Genomic DNA, 17,398 nt, shown 5'->3' on the forward strand with positions numbered 1-17,398 from the left:
TTCCTGTCCTTTTCCAGACTCTGATTTAGCTATAAAGTCTTTCTCCTCGTTGACTATCTGACTGTTCAAGGGACTCTGGGCTGTTCCACCGCTGTCTCCTTTAAACACCCTTGGAGGTTACCTACTACATGGCAAATGCAAGAAGCTTCCCCCCCTCTTGCCGCCCTAAAGTGGAAAACCAGAAGAGATTTAGTTAGCACGATCTGGGCTTGAACAGACAAACCATTGCAGAAGGCTCCGAGCCGAGCAGCGCGACCGGGGCCACATCCTGGCGAGCGCAAAGTGGAGGGAAGGGGCCGGGCGCCTGGGTCCGCGGCGCGGCTCTGCCGTCCCCCTCGAGAAGGCGGCTGAGGCAGTTGCTGCTGCCTTCAGCAGAAGGGGAAGAGGTTTCCTTCCTCCGCGGGGAGCCCCAGGCAGGATCTGTTCCCGGCAGTGAAATCCCCCCGGGACACTTACAGGCAGGGCACAGAGAGGGGAAAAAAACCCTTAATTTCTTAGAAAACCTGCCAGGTGATTTCCCCAAGATGCTCCTGCCCAAGCATAGGACGCAGGGGTCAGGAAGACCTAGTGTGCAATCAGGGTGCTCTCCTCTTTTTGGAGAAGCAGGGCAGTTTGGAGCAATCCCGTCTGGGTCCTCCTAAGAGGCTGCTGCTCCGACAGCCCCGGTTTCCCAGCGCTCAGCTGGCAACGGGAGCACCTGGCTGCCCCGAACGGCACAGGGACTGGGAAACCTCGTGTCTTTGGGAAACTGCCTCTGGGGCTGCCAAAGATCAATCCAAAAGTTGAGCTAGATCCTCAGAAACTATCAAATGGCATCTGTTGCTCCATGCGTCTGTTAAAAACAAAAAAAGACCCTCCAGTTATGGCAGGTGTTACAATATTTTTTACTACGAGAGTAGCTGAGACATTAACGGAGTTTGCAACAAGGTTAGGGCCACACCGACAGTCCTCATGTGCCACAGGAGAAGCTCGTCTGTAAGCTACTAACAGCCATTTCCCCGTAACTGCAGGGCAAAATGGCTCAGGATATGACAGAGAAGGAGCTGCTGAAGATGGAGCTTGACCAGCTGAAAAAGGAGGTGAAGAACGAGAGGCAAATGGTGAGTGTTTCCACCAAAGTTCACAGGGGCCGTTTGCCCTGGCATAGCTTTCTGACCTGATCACGCTGCTGGGGGAAGAACACAACCGCTGATATTAAAATTCAAACCCAGGTTCTCAAGCTTGTGTTTTCACCGCTCTCCCCTCAAGGCAGCCATCACCCTGGTGCTTAGCACCTCTTCGCTGGCCCAGCAGCTCCGGGAAGGTTAGAAGGAAAGAGCAGAGCCAGCAAGCAGCCTGGCCCCCAGCACCCCCATCACACGCAGGGCTGCGGGTCTAAAACTAGAGTGTTTGGCTCAACTGAGCTCTGCTGAGAAGCTGGGAAATAGTTCAACATGGGCGATGCTGTAAGGACGGTCAGATGCTCTCCGGGATCCCCGGGGATGCCCTTGGGTGCCCCACAGCCTGTGCTGGGTGGGACGTGCGTGGGGACCGGCAGCGGTTTTGCTGCAGCCCGTTGCACGCTCAGGGATCTGGTGGGCCCACGAGTCGGGTCGCGGTTCTGCAGCACCGTTTTGTCCCTGTGGCCTATGCAGAGCTGCTCCTTCCTCGGCAGGTCTCCAAGACCGGCAAAGAGATCAAGGAATACATCGAGTCCATGGCGGGAGAGGACCCGCTGCTGAAAGGCATCCCCGAGGACAAGAACCCCTTCAAGGAGAAGGGCGGCTGCACGATAAGCTGACCCCGCCGCCGGGCACGGGGCCCTGCCCGCCGCCCCGCCAGGACTGCGAGAAACCTGCTTTCCCTGTAGTCTGACCCCGCGCTGGGGAGGGGAGCCCTGACCCCAAACGTAGCACAGCTCGAGGGTGGCAAAAGAGAAAAGAAAGTAAAAAAATAAAAATAAAACAAAACCCACAGAGGCCGGAGATGAGGTTCAGCAGCCGGAGCAGGGCGTGCTGTCGCGTTCTCACGCCTGATCGAAATTTCATTTCCTGCAGGTGAAACTTCTGCAGTTTTAGCAGCCAGCAGCAAAATTGGGCTTCTGTGAAACCGCAGGGCTGGCGTGTGGCTGAGCCGAGGCTTCTCCAAGCCCCCCTCCCCGGGGAGAGCGTCGCTTCCCCAGCGCCCCGCTTTTAGGGTGGGAAGCCTCCCCAGGCCCCCGCGTGTCGTCCCGGCGGGGGACCAGGCTGCCCGCTGTAAGCGTTTAGGAAGAGCAATGGTATTTTAGACACCATCCTGTTCCACCACAAAGGCCACGGCTTGTTCTGCACCGTGCATGTCACCCCCAAAACAACCGTCCCCTTAGCACAGCATGTCCACCTGCAAAGCACATGGAGGGGGGGGCACGCAGAGGTGGCAGCACCCAAGCGAGGGGCTGGCGGGACGGGCTGGCCCCGCGATGCCCATGTCACGGCTAGACCCGGGGGATCAGGGGACACGTGGTGCTGGCAGGAGGGCACAGGAAGGAACCAGGCTTCTTATTCAAACTCCTGCTGCCCCCTCCCAGCCCCGCTTCCCCTGCGGGACCCCGGCAGCCGCGGGAGCACGAGCCCAGGGCCGTCAGGGCCCGGCTGCGATGGTGGCAGCTCTGAGCACTGCCGGCACCAGGCTGGGGCTAGCTAAAACACCGTGTGTGTGAGCACACGGCTTTGGACCCCATCTGGGGCTGCCTCTTCCCCCGCATCAGCCAGGGGCACCGTCCCGCGCGGCACCGCGCTCGGCGAAGCCCACGGCCGTCTCCGGGGTCGGGCTCGAGGATGCCCCAAGCTGCCCAGCTGCCCGCTAGAGCTGGGTGCCACGCGGGGTCTTTCCGCTGCCCTGGCTCCGGAGCGGGTGGGCGCTCCCCGACGTTCCCTTGCGGCCGGCGGCTCCGTGCTGGTGTCTCATACCTAACTGGCCAAAAATAAAGAAAAAAAAAAAGAAAGAAAAGGTTTTGTTCATTCTCTCACAGGCGCTAAATAAATCCACTAAGTGAGCATTTTGAGCACAGCCTCTGTCTCTGTCGTGGCAGCGAGGGGCGGCTTTGCCAAGGGCCGCACAGCCGGGCGCTGCTCCGGCACCGCCAGCCCCGGGCAAGCTTTCCCACGGCGGGGATCCGGCCAAGCAGCCCGGCCGGTGGACGGATTAACCGCACTTCCCCTTCACCCCGTGCCGGGAAAGGCCCTTCCCTGTGGTCGGGGCACAAAGTGCGGCGTCTGCAACCGAGGTCGAAAACCCGCAGGCAGATTTCTCGCGGCGCCTCGGTCCCGCTGCCTTCGCGCTCGCCGGAGCCGCAGATGGGGAGCAGCCTCCGCTCTGTGCAGCGCCGTCGCCCTCGCCGCGCCGAAAACCCAGCCTGCTCCGCTGCCAAATCAGAGCTTTGTTGTTCCTCTCCACCTCTAATCCAGGAGGAAGATAAATCAAATATACCCGGGTTTTCCTGTGCTCAGGGAAGATTGACCTATTAATCGAAGCTAAACGCCTTGAAACCTGCGTCACAGTGAACTAATCTCTGCTAAAGGGATTTGGGGTGTGGGACTGTTGTGGCCAAGGGGCACCTGGGCTTTCGAGGGCGCCTGCTGCCTGCCCAACAAGCCGGGATGCCCCCGGGCATTCGAGAGCAGCTCGGGCGAGCGGCTGCTGCTTGTCCCTCCAAGCCCAGGCACAACCGCAGGGCGGGCAGGGACACCTAAACCAGCCCTTCCTTGTCCTCGGCCCCGGCTCGGGGTGAGCGCCACTGCCCCAGGCACCCCTTCACGCTGTGCCGGCAGCTCCGGTGCCGCCGCCGGGCCCCTTCCCCTGCGGCGAGGGCACAGCCAGCCCCGCTCCTCGGCCAGGCAAACGCGGGCAGACACCAGGGAGCCAAACCCACCCGGGGACCGTCCCCTGCGCGCCGGCAGGGCTGCCGGGCTGGAAGCCAGCTCGGGCCCCTTCCCCGCACACGCAGCGAGGCAAAGCAACGGCTCCTGCAGCAACCGGCACCTGCAGCACCATCGGATCTGCGCCCTGCAGCAGGGAGACGCAACAGATGCGCATTACAGTTGCACGAACCCCATTTTATATGGTGTCTTCCTCCATCCTTGCGTACAGCCGGTGCGGTGTCTGCTTGGTGGCCTAGGCCAGCAGGGACCCCCCCGAAAGCGCTGCCCTCTGTGCCCCGCCGAGGGGAGGGAGGTGCGGAAAGGGCCGGTGCTCCAGCCCTATGCACCCCCTGCCCACCGAGGTATTACAGCGGTAATATATACAATAATAATATATATTATAATATTATAAAAATATCATACAGTATAACAATATTATATAGTACAATATTATAGCGACTGAGCAGCCAGAGGCGACCCCCCCCCCCGCACCCCCGCTAAGCCACACCTGCATTGCACAGACCCAGCTCACACCCGCCTCCCGCCTGGCCTCGAACCGCCGAACGCAGCTGCCTCCCGCGTTAATTCAGCTCCTCATTAAGGACTGCAGAGCCGCGCCGGGGCAGCGCCGAGCGGGAGCCAGGGAGGGAGCCGCGGCCGCGCAGCGCTGCTACAATGTAGCGCTGTTCTGCTGTAGCGCGGTTACAATGTAGCGCTGTCGTGTTGCAGCGCGGCTACAATGTAGCGCTGTTACAATGTAACAACTGCGGGGGCGCGGGGGGACGCTCCTCCCAGCCAATAGCAGCGCAGGAAAGCGGCCGTGTCCCCCGCCTCACCCAATCAGCGCAAGGAGCTGGAAAGGCTCGTTGCGTCCGCTCAGCCCCGCCGCCGGCTGCGCGCATGCGCAGGGGAGAGCCGGCGCCCCCGCACAAAATGGAGCGCGCGGGCGCTCGCCGCCGCTGGGTGCCGGGAGCGGGCCGGGATGGGGGAATCCCGCTCCCGCCGCCCCCGCGCCGGTTCCCTGCCGCCTCCCGCCGCGAGACCGGGGCGGTGAGGGCAAAAAGTTCGCGAGGTCCCACCGAGATTTGAACTCGGATCGCTGGATTCAAAGTCCAGAGTGCTAACCATTACACCATGGGACCGCTGCGTGCACAACCCCGCCGCGGCGCCCCTCAGCGCTGCCGCCGCCGCCCCCGGCCTCCCCCGGCCTCCCCCGGCCTCGGCAGCGGCGGGGCCCTGCGCCGGGCTGGGCCTGCTCCTGGCGGGGACGGGAACGGGGACAGAGCCGGCCAGGCCGCCCTGCTCCCTCGGCATCGCTCCACTGGGGACCAGCCGCCACCCCGCTCCCCAAAGGATGCTGCTGCCTCGGCTCTGAGCCCTCGGCGGGGAATTCGCCCTTCCCCAACGGTGCCGGGGGATGTGGCCACGCGCCTGCTTCGCCGGGCGGGGGGAGACGAGCAGCCGGCCGCCACGCTCGGCCCCTCTCTGCCCCATCTCCGCATGCTTCACGGTACCCTCGCGTGAGGCTCAGCAGGACTGTTAAATCCCCAAATCTTCCTCACAACTGCAAATTTCGCAGGTAAACCCTGGTACCCAGCACAGCTCCGGCAGCGCCCGCCTGTCTTCCTCTGCAAAACTCTGCTAAATCAGGCTGGCGTCAAAAGCCAGAGCCCGTCTCGCCCCGCGCAACGTCTCCGTTTCTTTTACGGCAAGCCAGGGGCACCGGCAGCGATTCCTCCCACCTCGTCGCCCCGCTGCCAGCCTGTGCCCTGGGAGACCCCCGGGGCCGCCCGCCGCGGGCTCAGCCACCCCCTCTGCCCGGTGCCGAGGACGGAGACGGGAGCAGGGCTGGGGCTGGTGCTCTTGGGCTCCTGCGGCACACGCAACGGCCGGCATCCCCCGAGGACCGGAGCTCTGCAAGCAGTGTCCGCGCGCATCCGTCACCTCCTTCCTGCCCCCCCGAAGTTTTTTGAATCTACTGGAAAGAAAACTTTGGGATATTGTGCTCCTAAAAACCCCATGGCAGCAGGGTGGGCTCGGGTACCACTGCCCCCCAGGAAAGACCCCGACCGCAGCCCGGCTTCCCCAGCACCCCCCAGCACCCTCGCCCCCCTCCTTGCACATATTTTTTCCTCCCCCAGCTGATAAAAACACACGTGGGCAGCGTCAGCGGTTCTGTTTGTTTGCTTGTTTGTTTGTTCCTCTTTATTTTTAAGAATGAAACAGTGGAGTAAAGCGGTTTGTGGCGAAACCTCGCTGGAAGAAAAACGGAGCCTAGGTCCAGCCATAATCCCGGCCCCCCCCGGCCACCAAACCGCCCCGCGCCGAGGCACGGGTGAGAGCAGGGGCACGGCAGCACCCCGGTGCGATGAAACAACCCCCGGGAGGAGGGAAAACAGCATCGTCACAGTCGAATACAGCTCGGCGGAGGAGCAGGCCGGAGCGGCGGTGCCAGGCCCACGGAGGCCGGGAGCCCCTCGGAGGCGGCCGTCCCCGGGCCGAGGAGGTGCCGGCCGCTCGCCGAATCTCCCAGTGGTGGGACGCGGGAGGAGGCACCAAGGCGGCAGCCCCGATTTGGCACCCCCCACCCAAACCGGCCGCCGCGGCGCTCCCAGGGACCCTGCTCGGCTACGGGGCGAGGGGAGCCGCACCAAGGCCCGGCGGCCGCGGAAACAGCACCGGCAGGCCCCGTCTCGCCGGCGCCTTCCCGAACGGGTGCTGCGGCCTGGCCCGGGGCTTACGCTGAACAACCGGAGACAGTCAAAGTTGCGCTGCTGACGGAAGAAGTAAATAGCAAAGTTAAAAAGTGAAGGAAAAAAAAAAGGAATGGAGGATTGAGCATTAAAAAGAAAAAAACTCAGGCACGAGCGAACGTTTCAGACTGCTGAGGTTTGGAACTTGTACAACTAATGAACACTTTAAAGTGAAAAAGAAAGCCCATAATGTCTATTTTTAAAGAACATTTTTCTTTGGAAAAAGAGTCTTTTTTTGTCTTTTCTTTCTTTTTTTTTGCCCCTACGCTACAGCATGTGGAGTTGCCGCTACCTATTTTTACTCTATTGTCACTAAGAGGTAGATAAACAAAAACGGGTTGGTTGCACGGAGGGCCGGGCCTGCGCTGGCTCTGCGCCCCGGGGCCGCTCTCGGGAAGCTCCAGGGCTCCGCGCGGGGTTCTGCCTCGGCCGGAGCGACACGCGGACGTGCAGGCTTTCTGCTGGGGGGACCGGACCGACCAAGGCGACCGCGGCGCTAGGGGAGCGCCCGTGTTTCACGGGGCAGAGCTGTGCCTGGAGACAACACGTTTGACCTCGCGACGAATTTGGGCACCTTCGACAAGAGCGAATACCTTTCACCACTTCGCCACGACCAATTAACCCACATTGCAATCCAGCAGCTCAGTCTCTGCTCTGATTTGCGTCCCAGGCGATCCCGGTGCTTCCCCGGAAGAGAGGCTGAAACGATGCTGGCAGACTGGGTGCTGCTGCCGAGGCCTCGCGGCACCATGCCGAGCCCACTGTGCCACGTCCATAGCGCATCGCTTTTCCCGAGCCCCAAACCGCTCCGAAATCCGCCTCCTAACACCCTTCCAGGGAAAAGGCCGCACCGCCGTGGCTTGTGCCGTTCAGTGCCTGCGGCTCCCGGAGTGCTCCCACCGCTCCTGCCCGCTCCTGTGCCACCGCCCGGGGCCAGGCCTAGAGGTATCAAGCTTGAAGAAAAATGGAAAAAAAATATATATCTGCAACGTTCGAATGCACGTTGCCATGGAGCTGGCTTGTACAGGGGTGGCATGCCGCCCTCCCGGACCTGCGCCGATCCCATGATCCCGGAGCCCCCAGCCATGCACCCCCGGCTGAAGCACTCCTCCTCCTCTTCCTCCAAAGAGCACCGTCTTCCTCTCTCTGGGGCAGCGACACGGATGTTCCCGCGATGCCAAAAATCCTCACCGGCGAGGGCGCAGGGGCCCGAGCTGCTCCCTGGGGAACAGCCCTGCCCGAGGCCGGTGCCCGGGGCCGGAGGGGGCCGGAGGGGGCCGGAGGGGGCAGGATCCCCCCCAGCCTTCGCCCGTCCGTGATTCAGATCTCGCTGTCAGGTTTGAGGTAGTTTGCACTGTACGCTTCCAGCTCGCAGCACCTGCACGTTCTTGCAAAAATTCATGATTTTGGAGCCTCTGGCTGATTTGGCTCTGCTCTGCATCTCACCACCGATTACGAATGATTTAAAAAAGCAAAACCAAAAAAAAAAAAAAAGGGTGATTTGACTGAATCGTGATTCATTTCTTTCCTTCCTCTGCACTGCTGCTCCGAGGCTTCCCACGGGCTGGAGCGGGAGAGCTGGCCGCAGATCCCTGTCCCAGGAGAGCGCTTTGATTTTCAAGCTCCCGGCCCGGGAGCCGCAACCTCTCGGGAGGGCACGTGGCTCACAGGATCGCACTGATTTCACCCAACAAAACAAAACGGACGACAGAAAAAAAGAGAACAACCCCAAAATAAAAACCAACAAAAAAAGTATTGGTTACTAAACTCCTCGAAAGCAAAAAAGTTCCAAAAATATTAAAAGCCTATGTGGTGTGGACCAGCAGGGGACGGGGAGGGAAAACCTGCATTTTTGTTCTTTTTTCAGAAAAGAAATTAAATTAAAAAAAGTCTTCAAAGAAATTTTTTAAAAAGTCTTCAACCGTCTTATAGCAAGTCTGCGTTTCTGATCTTTTTTTCAGAATCTAAAAAATACAATAGTTGGAGCTAGAAATTAAAAGAAAAAGATTTTTCTGGTACTGATTAACTATGTGACTACCTTTTACCACGTTTTTTTTTTCTTTTTCGCACTAAATAAAAAATAAAAAACAAACCCAAAACCTAATGCCCAGGAAACATAAAACGTAGCTTAGAGGCGGTTCCTTTTTCCAATTTACAATGATGTTTCAGTCTATTTTGACTCCTTAAAACCCTTCCAAGCTTGGCCGTTCGCTCGGGCTGCAGCGCTGCCGGCCGGGGAGGGAGCGCGGCCTCTCCCGCCGCGGCTGAACCTCGGGAAAGTGGGAAGCGGTCGGGCTTGGATGAGAAAAATCGTTACGCGGTCGGGTAAGCTGGGTTGGGGTTTGGTTGGGTTTTTTTGTCCTGGATTTTTTTTTGTTTGTTTTTTTAAACTTTTCTCTCTTTTTTCTCCAGCTGAACGGTGGAACACGACTACGGTACTGTTGGAACGGAGCCCAAAAGAAAATCCCTGCGGAGCGTGACGGTCGTCAGTGCCGGCAACGACACTTTGCAGCAAAAGTGCTTCGAAGGCGTTAATTCATTAAGCCTCACAACAGCCCTGCGAGGTAGGTAAGTAGCATCACTCCCCGCCGGGGGAAACTGAGGCACAGTGACATTGGGGTTTCTTTCCTTCTTTTTTTCCTTCTTTCCTCTCTGCTCCGTGGCCTTGGAGCCAGGCGGTGGCGAAAGCGGGAGAAACCTCTCTGCTCGGCCCTTGCGGGCACGCGGCCTCCGCGGGAACGGCCAGCGCGAGTCCAGACTTGCCCCCTCTCCCCTCCCGGTTTTTCCCTGCTGAGCCCTGTTGCTTCCCTCCACCCCCAGTTAAAACCTTGGGAGCCTTTGGAAACCCTCCAAAAGGGCCGTTTGAAGAAAAAGCAAAAAAAACTCAACCGTTTCTACAATAAAAAATGCAGCACCGGCTCCAAGGAGAGCATCTGCAGGGCCGTTCCCGCGGCATTCCCGGGGCCGTTCCCGCTCCAGGAGCTGGGCACGAGCCTGCTCCCAGGCCTCTCACTTTACCGAGCCGTCTGCTCCCAACGCGCGGGTTTGCTGCCGGCCGCGTGCCGAGCAGTGCGCTTGCGGGGGGGGTGCAGGCGGTTTCCCTGGAATTACCTTTCTGCCTGGCGCAAAGGGGACGGGAAACGCGGAGGAGCTACCGCGGGGCTGGTTATGCTCCTTTCTTTCGGGTTCCTGGTTTGGCTAGAGATTTATTTCCCGGTTATTCAGCTCAGGCCCGATTTGAAGCTGGCTCACGGCTCCTTCCACCGGTTTTATCGCCCTTTTGAACGGTCCGTACGGGGGGTCCCGGCTTCACCCACGACAGTTCACGCCGGCTCCGGAGAAACAAGCAGCGCTCGAAGGCATCTTCCCTCCTGCAAATAGCTTCCCACAGCGAAGCTGCTTTAAAGGACGACTGAGTCCTGCCCAAGGTGACGGGACTTGGCGCCGGTTGAAGCGCTTCCCCGAATCGCGGCCGCAGGGAGGAGAGAAACGACCGGCAGCAAAATCCACCCTTGCCGGCTCGCGGGCCCGGCTGCGAAGGAGCTAGGTGCTGCCGCCGTCGCTCGCCAACGCACAGCTCTTCCCGAAGGCACCTGTCGCTCCCGCGGCAGAGCGCCGGGGAATCGCACCCGAGCGAAGCCCCGAGGGTTTCCCTGAGCAGTCGCGCTCTGGGCAGGTGTCGCGGTCTTCTCGCTAGACCGCTGCAACAATCAGATGAACAGCACCGTGGGTGGGTTTTTTTTTTGTTTTTTTTTTTTCTCCTCAATGATACAGTTTGAACCAGTTATCAAAAAACGCTTGCTGTTGGAAAATACAATTATAATCACCGATGTCTGAATAAACTGTTCTAGGCAAGTTCTGTCAAAAGTAGAGAGCCAGAGATTTAAAGAGGTACGAGACCGTTTTTCGGTAGGACAAATGACGAGGCATTAAAAAAAGATTAGGAAAAACGTGAAAAATCCCGTGCCCGCCTTTCCCGCGGCCGCTTCCCGCATGCGCGCCGGGGCTTTTCCGCGCCCCAATTCCTCGCTCGTCCCCGTCCCTACGGAAAAAGGGCCAGTACTTCTTTAAAGCTGCAAATCTTTAGGGGCCTGATCCGGCATTCCTCACGCACCCGGAATTCCCGCGGAGGCCGGAGGGGGAGAGGAGCGGGGCCAGGGGGAAGGGCAGAATGGGAAGCGGTCGGGCCACGTTCAGATCGACTTTACCACCACTGATTTTTTCCAAAAACGTTCCATAAAGGGTCATTTTGCTGCAGGTACAGTGAAAAATAGCAAGATGGGACTTTAAAAACCGGCGCGCACCTTTCGAACTGGAAAGCGATTTGCGCCCATCGTTTTGTCAGTTTTTTTAAAAATTCAATGTGCATTTGTATAAAAAAAAATTTGGCTCCCATTTATTTCTCTCTCTCTTTCTCGCTTTTTTTTTTTAAATCGTTTGCTTATCCTCGGTAAAACTGAGGTAAATCTCGGTAAAATATTTAACAGCATCATAGTGGAGAAGATGGTCTGACGCTGCCTCCGCCTCCCGCGGCAGGCCCGTGCGTTTGGTTCTGTAAGATATGGCTTCAGCGTGTTTGGAAAAGCGTCCGGGCTGGCCTCGTCTCGGCACGGCAAACCCCGCGGACCCCTTTGCATAGTCAACCCCAACGCCCAGGAGTGGTGCTTGAAGGCAAGTCCATGCTCGTCTGCCCTTTAGTGGAAGGTTCCCGAGCCCGAGCTCTTTAATTTGGTTTCCCGATGGAGTCAGATCGATTAAAGCCTTTAAATCCAGTGGCTTTTTTTTTTAATTAAAAAAAAAAAAGGAAATAAAGAGTTTCCAATTGAAAAAGGTGGTGGGCTCCAATTTGTCCAAGGTCTTGAAGAGTCGCGACATCTGACAGCTCTGGCGTCATGGTGAAATTTATAACTGGCTTGAAAAGGCCAAAAATAAGCCGCTGCCATCTTTTCCACTATGTCTGCAATTCCTGGCGTTCTCCATAGAGAGCTCATAACACTTGGTTACCTGCACATAACTCCTGGCTCATAAGAAATTATGAAACTTAACTTCTCTTTTCATTAAAAAAATAAAATATTCAAGACTATCAGCTTTTATATAAAATATCAGCAAGCCCAAAAAAAAAAAAACAATTGCTGAGGTAACTTCATACCTTGAGGTAGCTTTTTTTTTTTCTTTTCTTTTCTCTTCTTTTTTTTTTTTTTCTCGTTGCTCAAACACACAGCAATACCTGGCCTTCCCCCACATCTCGTTGTTGTTGCAATGGTTAAAAGGACAGTAACTGCTGCTGCGGTGCCTTAGCAATAAACCGCCCGCGTTCCTGATGCTGCATGATCCAAATTCAAAAGCCAGTTCTCGCTTTGGACGATGCACCCAGGAATACGACTGCTGGAGCAGAAGGTCTGGTCTCCACTTCAAAAAGAAACGTTAAAATCATCAGTGCGAGGTTTCCCCCCCCCCCAATTCCCTCCTCGTTTTAGCCCCAAATGCTCTCAGAGCCGGCCCGGCTCCCGGCAGCATCTCCCAAAACTCAAAGCGCTTTGGCTGGACTTGGCTCCGGCCGGGCAGGACCGGGCTCCGCTCGCACCCTGGCCCCGCTCGCGGCGTGGAGACGAGACCTCGCCCCACGCCGAAGAGGCTATCGCAGCAGTTACTGTCCCCTCCCAATGCTCATAGTAAAAACAAATCATTAAAATATATCTAAAATATAAAATCCACCTAAGAGTGACGGGAATCAGTGACCATATTACATTCGTTTGATGTATATATTTGGCATTGTCTCATGAGAACAGGTATTCTTGCTGCAGAAAGGAGGGTGGGTTTTTTTTAAATAAGTAAAAAAGTCTTTAAAAGATAATAAAAATGTGCCAAATTTCAGAAATATTTTCCCCCTACCTAGAGAGATCAGAGGGGAAATAAAAGACAAATAACCCCGGGAGAGTGGACATGAACTGGCATCTTCCCAGTGAGCTAATAAAAAAATCCCCCTGGGTGTTTTTGCAAAAAACCTGCATTCTCGTGCTGCAGCGAGGCCAAAGGGAAGTTGGGGCACAAATCGCCTGCTCCGGGTGGGGAAAGCGAGGCTGGACGCTCGCGTGCCCAGCGGATCTCAGAGGACTCGGCCGAGGCGGCCGCAGTCCCTCCCCTCTGCCTGGACCCTGGGGAAGCTCTGGTGCCAAAACCTCCCCAGGTTCAGCCATGAGGATCGTGGCAAATCCAACCCCAAATCCCGGGCGACCTTAAGCCCCATCCTCCTTTGCACCCCAAAATCCCTTAGGCGCTCCGAAGACCCCCAGCCTTCGCTCTTCTGCATGCATCAGGCTCCCATCATCTGATCGCTGCATAGATGAAGATTAACTCATGTTTCCTGCCAAGTAGGGTTTTCTTGGGGTTTTTTGTTTGTTTTATTACTCTGGCTTCAAGGGAAGAGGGAAAAATCAAAACCCTTCCCCTCGCCCCTTCCCTTCCCCGGACGGTTTTCCTCGTCCCTAGGACGGGTCGTCATGCCCGCAGCCGAGGTCACGGAGAAAAATGGTCACTGCTTGAGCTGCGTGTCCCGCTTCCACCATCGTTTCATAGGCTTCAAAAAAAAAAAAAAAAATCCTTTTTTTTCTTTTAAAGTGAACTAAACTAAAATCAAAAGAAATGGCCAAACAAAAGAAAAAAAAATAGTCCTGGAAAACAGAGGGGCTCTCCTGGCCCCTAAGGCTCTGCACTGGCCTCAGCCCGGCGGCAGGAAGCTCCGGAGCGCCACAGCGCTGCCAAGGCATCCGGACCCATTTGGCACCGCGGGGTTTTTGTGTTTGTTTTTTTTGCCCACGGTGGCTCTCGTCACCAATAGGGGTTGGCAAGAGCCTGCTGAAACTTATATAAAAAAAAAAATTATAAAAAAGAGGAAAGTCGAAATAAAAATCCAGCGCTCCAAAAGGTGTAACGCCGCTCTGGGAATTTTTCGCCAGCCGCGCTGCTGGGGAAGACGGGGGGACGCAGCGATCGGGGTGGCTTTGTACCTCCAAAGGCTACTTAAATGAGAGGACAAATGCTGCACCGGCAAGAGGGGAGCGAGCATCTCTGGGGCCCAGGCGCGCCTTGGGTTCGCCCGCCATGCTGCAGCACGTCTCACTTCATTTAAGTAGCTGTTCTGGCACACGGAGCTAAAAACGGATCCAATTATGCGGTCTGATCTGAACCTAGACATCTACCTTGGAAGCCAATCAAACTGCCTTTTAATCTCGATCGGGTAATGAAAAATTAGCATCTGTCTACGGTAACTGATTCCCAGCCACTCTTAAGCCCGGCATTGGCTCGTTCCACTTTTCACGTTGCCGTCGTTGCTGCTCTTATTTCCGTCGCGCCTGTGTCTGGCCGCTCTGTCCCTTCTGGTGCTGCTGCTTCACCTGGGCCAGGATGTCGCGGATCTTGCGCTGAGCCATCTGCGGACGACAAGAGCCGGGCGGCGCTGGGGGAGCCGGGCGGTACTGGGGTCCGCCCCGCGCCCTCCCCGACCGCCAGCCGGGGTGTTCGGACCCGGGAGAGGGAAACGACTTTGTGCGTCGGGAAAGACGCGGAGCAACCGGAGAGAGAGTCCGGCAGCCCCGACGGTCCGACCTGGGGAAGCAACGGAGGGCAGCAAGGGGAGCCAACGCCGGCTGCTTAGGCCAGGGGCAAGGAGTGAAAAGCAGACGGCTTCAGACGTGTCTGCGGAGAAGAGCAAAGCCTGGCTCAGGCCCGCCCAAGCTTTAGCCCAAGAGGCAGAACAGTCTCTCCAGCGAGGACTGCAAACGGGGTGGGAGAGCGCGGGATCTCCGTCCCTGGGGGGTTTAGGAATGCGACACAACAGCCTGCCGGGAGCGATGTGAGTAGAGCTGGTTGTGCGTCAGGGCAGGGGGGACTAGGTGACTCCTGGAGATCCCTTCCTGTCCCGTTTTTAGGCTGTTTCCTCAGGAAGTCAGGGTTATGAGGTCATGCTCTGCAAACGTGCGGGGGTGTGCGTGTGTGCGTGCACTCGAGCAATTCTCTTTCCTTCCTCCCGCAGTCACCTTCGAGACCCCCAGCCCACACAGTCCCGCGGGACACAGCGTATCCAGTTCTGCAAAAATCAACTGCCAAGCGGAGGAAAAACTTCCGCAGGAGGAGTGGGGCTAAGTGAACACAGCCCTTATGAGACATCGGAGAAGCCACAAGCGCACGCTGGGCACCAGATTCCCCTAGCTCTACCTGGCTGGCGTAGAAATGCCCGATGATCTTCACGATGACTTGCTCGTTCTCGTCGGGGGTCTGATCCCGCGGCACCACCACCTCGGCCGCCGTCAGGTTCTGCAGCTCGTTGACCTGCGGGGAAGGGGCAGAGCCCGTCCCGTTACCCATCACCCTTCCTGCGAACCGACCCACCGGGCAAATGCCCGCTCGGCCTCCGCATCCCGCCGGGAACATGAGCAATCCCAGCCCCGGGAAAGCTCTCCCACCCGGGGCCTTCCATACTCGAGCATCACTTACGGTTTTGCCTCCTTTGCCGATGACCCGCCCCGCGGCCGAGGCAGGGACCCGGATGTGCGTCTCCAGCTTTACTTCTTCTTTAGGTCCGAAAAAGTTCTCCTCCTTGAGTTTCCCGTAAATCCGGCCTTGTGCCTGCAGCGGGGAGGGAACAAGGGCTCAAATTCGACTCGAGGGCCGCCCTGGCCTCTCCGTCCCCAGCCCCGGCAGCAGACCAGGGGCTCCCTCCCCCCGAGCCGCGCGAAATGCGGGTGCCCCGCACTCCTGGGCCACCCGAGCCCCAGGCAGGGATGCAGTTGTGTCAATCCACCCACAGATTCGGGGGCTTTCAAACACACGGCGGGCAGGGATGCAGCCACTCTGCTCTTGCCGTTATCACTACGCAGGGAAGGAAACGGACTCCCGCGGGAGCGGCGGCGAAGCGCTGCCCGGCGCAGGGCTGCAGGAGGGCCGAGCCGTGCCGCGAGGGTGCCGGCACCCACCCACAGCACCGGCAGAGCCCTGCCGGCACCCAGTTCCCCACGGAGACAGCAGCAATGGAGCAACCTTGAACTGAGCTTCCGGAGGGCCCGTAATGACGACCATGCGCACTTTGGAGTCCGGCGTCTCCGGAGGTGCAATCTGGAAGGGAGGAGAGAGGTGGTCACGGCCGCGGGGCGATGGCACGGGCACCCGGCGTCCCAGCTTGCTGGCGTGCCGTCCCCCCTGCCATCTGCCCGGTGTCCTGAGCGCAGGGGCCACGCACCCGCCAGGATTAGTCACCCAAACGTAACACCTGGGGTTTTAAAGCTTGGCTTTTCCTCCCCCAGCCAGAAAGCCATCTGCTTTGCAGGAGGGTGGTGCTGAGCCTGCTCGCAAAATAGAAAGAGAGCTGCCGGCCAGGAAAAGGCTACCTTGATCGAGGCACTTGCGAACCGCGAGAGCTGCTTGATGTGCTGGCCCTTCTTGCCGATGATCGCGCCGACGGCCTGAGCGGGGATGAAGACGTGCACGGTCTCCTGCTCCGGAGGCTGCAGGCAGAGCAGGCGGCATCACCATTCGGGCTCAGTTCAGCCACGAGGACTCAAACCCCCTCCGCCAGCCCAAGTGACACCCATGAGGCTCCCAAAGGTGCTGGACCGAGCCGGGCCAGGCCCCGCTAGAGGCTGAGCACTCTCCATTGGGTCTGCAGGAGTTTAAGACCAGATGCAGCACCCAGCTGGATCGAAACCCGTCCGCTGCCGGCAAAGGACACTAAGGGCATAACCCTGTTCACAGCAGGGATCTTCTCCATGCAGGGGAGATCCACCCTGCACGCCAGGAAGGAGCCAGCAGCTTCCCAGAGCTGGAAATGGGAGCAGCCACGCTGCCCGGTCGTTCACCTACCATAAAGGAGCTGTAGGGAGCTGCCCCGGAGACGCTGCTCGGCGGAGGAGGTACTGCGTTGGAGGAGGCAGGGAAGAGGCCAACCGCAGCCAGGTTGAGGCCAGGGATGAGGTGAGATTGTAACTGAGGGAGTGAGGAGAGAAACACTCGTTGCTTTTATCAGAGCATCCTCTGGGAGGGCTCAGAGCAGACCAGAAGCAGGGCAGGGCCCTGTGCCCAGCGGAGCTGCCCTCTTCGACCCAAACCGCACTCACACTCATGGCTGCCACGTCGTTCTCGTAGGCTTCCCGCACTTTCTTCATGATCTCCTGCTCCGCTTTGCAGCAGTTCTCGATGGAGCCCTTCACCGTGATGGTCCTTTCGGGGTTGTACAGGGTCAAGTCCTGCAAGCTGAGAGGAAACCAGCGTCACCCCGGCGAAGCGGCTGTCCCGACACCCTGCCCTGCCTCCCAGCAGGCGAGTGTCACGCAGGGTCCTCCTTCCCTTTCTGAGGGTGGACACCAGGGCTGCTGCCGTCACCGTCACAGCAGGGTCTCAGCACTGTAAAGGCAGCGCCTGCCTGTTCCCACCCGGAGCAGGGACCAGCATCCCGGTCTGCACCGGGAAGTCAACCCTCCCTTCCCCAAACACAACAGCAGAGCCCGGACACAGTCCTGCCTGGCTACAAAACCCAGCCAGCCAGCCCTGAACGCTGCAGCATGGCACTGAAGGAAAGAGGAGGGGAATGAATAAAATACAACATCAAGATTTTCCAGGAAGTCTTTGGGGAGTAAAGTACCCATGGCCCAGGCAGGTTTCCCAGTGATGGACAGGCATCTCTGCCTGCTCTGGTCACATCACCCCACCACCACCAGCACCCCCGGGCTGCGAAAGGTCTCCCCTGATTTTCCAGGAAGCGGCAAAGGGCACAAG

General features: G+C 58.2%; 1 protein-coding gene and 1 non-coding gene across 2 annotated transcripts in view; both read right to left on the reverse strand.

Moving 5' to 3' along the window:
* Nucleotides 1–4,948: 4,948 nt before the first annotated feature.
* TRNAQ-UUG (transfer RNA glutamine (anticodon UUG)) lies at nt 4,949–5,020 on the reverse strand. The gene has a single exon. It is a non-coding gene; the product is annotated as a tRNA-Gln (tRNA).
* Nucleotides 5,021–6,051: 1,031 nt separating this feature from the next.
* IGF2BP1 (insulin like growth factor 2 mRNA binding protein 1) overlaps nt 6,052–17,398 on the reverse strand; it is a 34,137-nt gene continuing 22,790 nt past the window's right edge. The window contains exons 9-15 of the mRNA XM_064524625.1: nt 16,741–16,876; nt 16,487–16,609; nt 16,015–16,131; nt 15,668–15,742; nt 15,125–15,256; nt 14,846–14,959; nt 6,052–14,061 (exon numbers count right to left, since the gene is read on the reverse strand). Coding sequence (XP_064380695.1) covers nt 13,969–14,061; nt 14,846–14,959; nt 15,125–15,256; nt 15,668–15,742; nt 16,015–16,131; nt 16,487–16,609; nt 16,741–16,876 — 790 coding nt within the window. The 3' untranslated portion in view covers nt 6,052–13,968. The remainder of the gene's footprint in view (nt 14,062–14,845; nt 14,960–15,124; nt 15,257–15,667; nt 15,743–16,014; nt 16,132–16,486; nt 16,610–16,740; nt 16,877–17,398) is intronic.

This window comes from Dromaius novaehollandiae, chromosome 22, assembly GCF_036370855.1.
Source record: "Dromaius novaehollandiae isolate bDroNov1 chromosome 22, bDroNov1.hap1, whole genome shotgun sequence".
NCBI classification, from domain to species: domain Eukaryota; kingdom Metazoa; phylum Chordata; class Aves; order Casuariiformes; family Dromaiidae; genus Dromaius; species Dromaius novaehollandiae.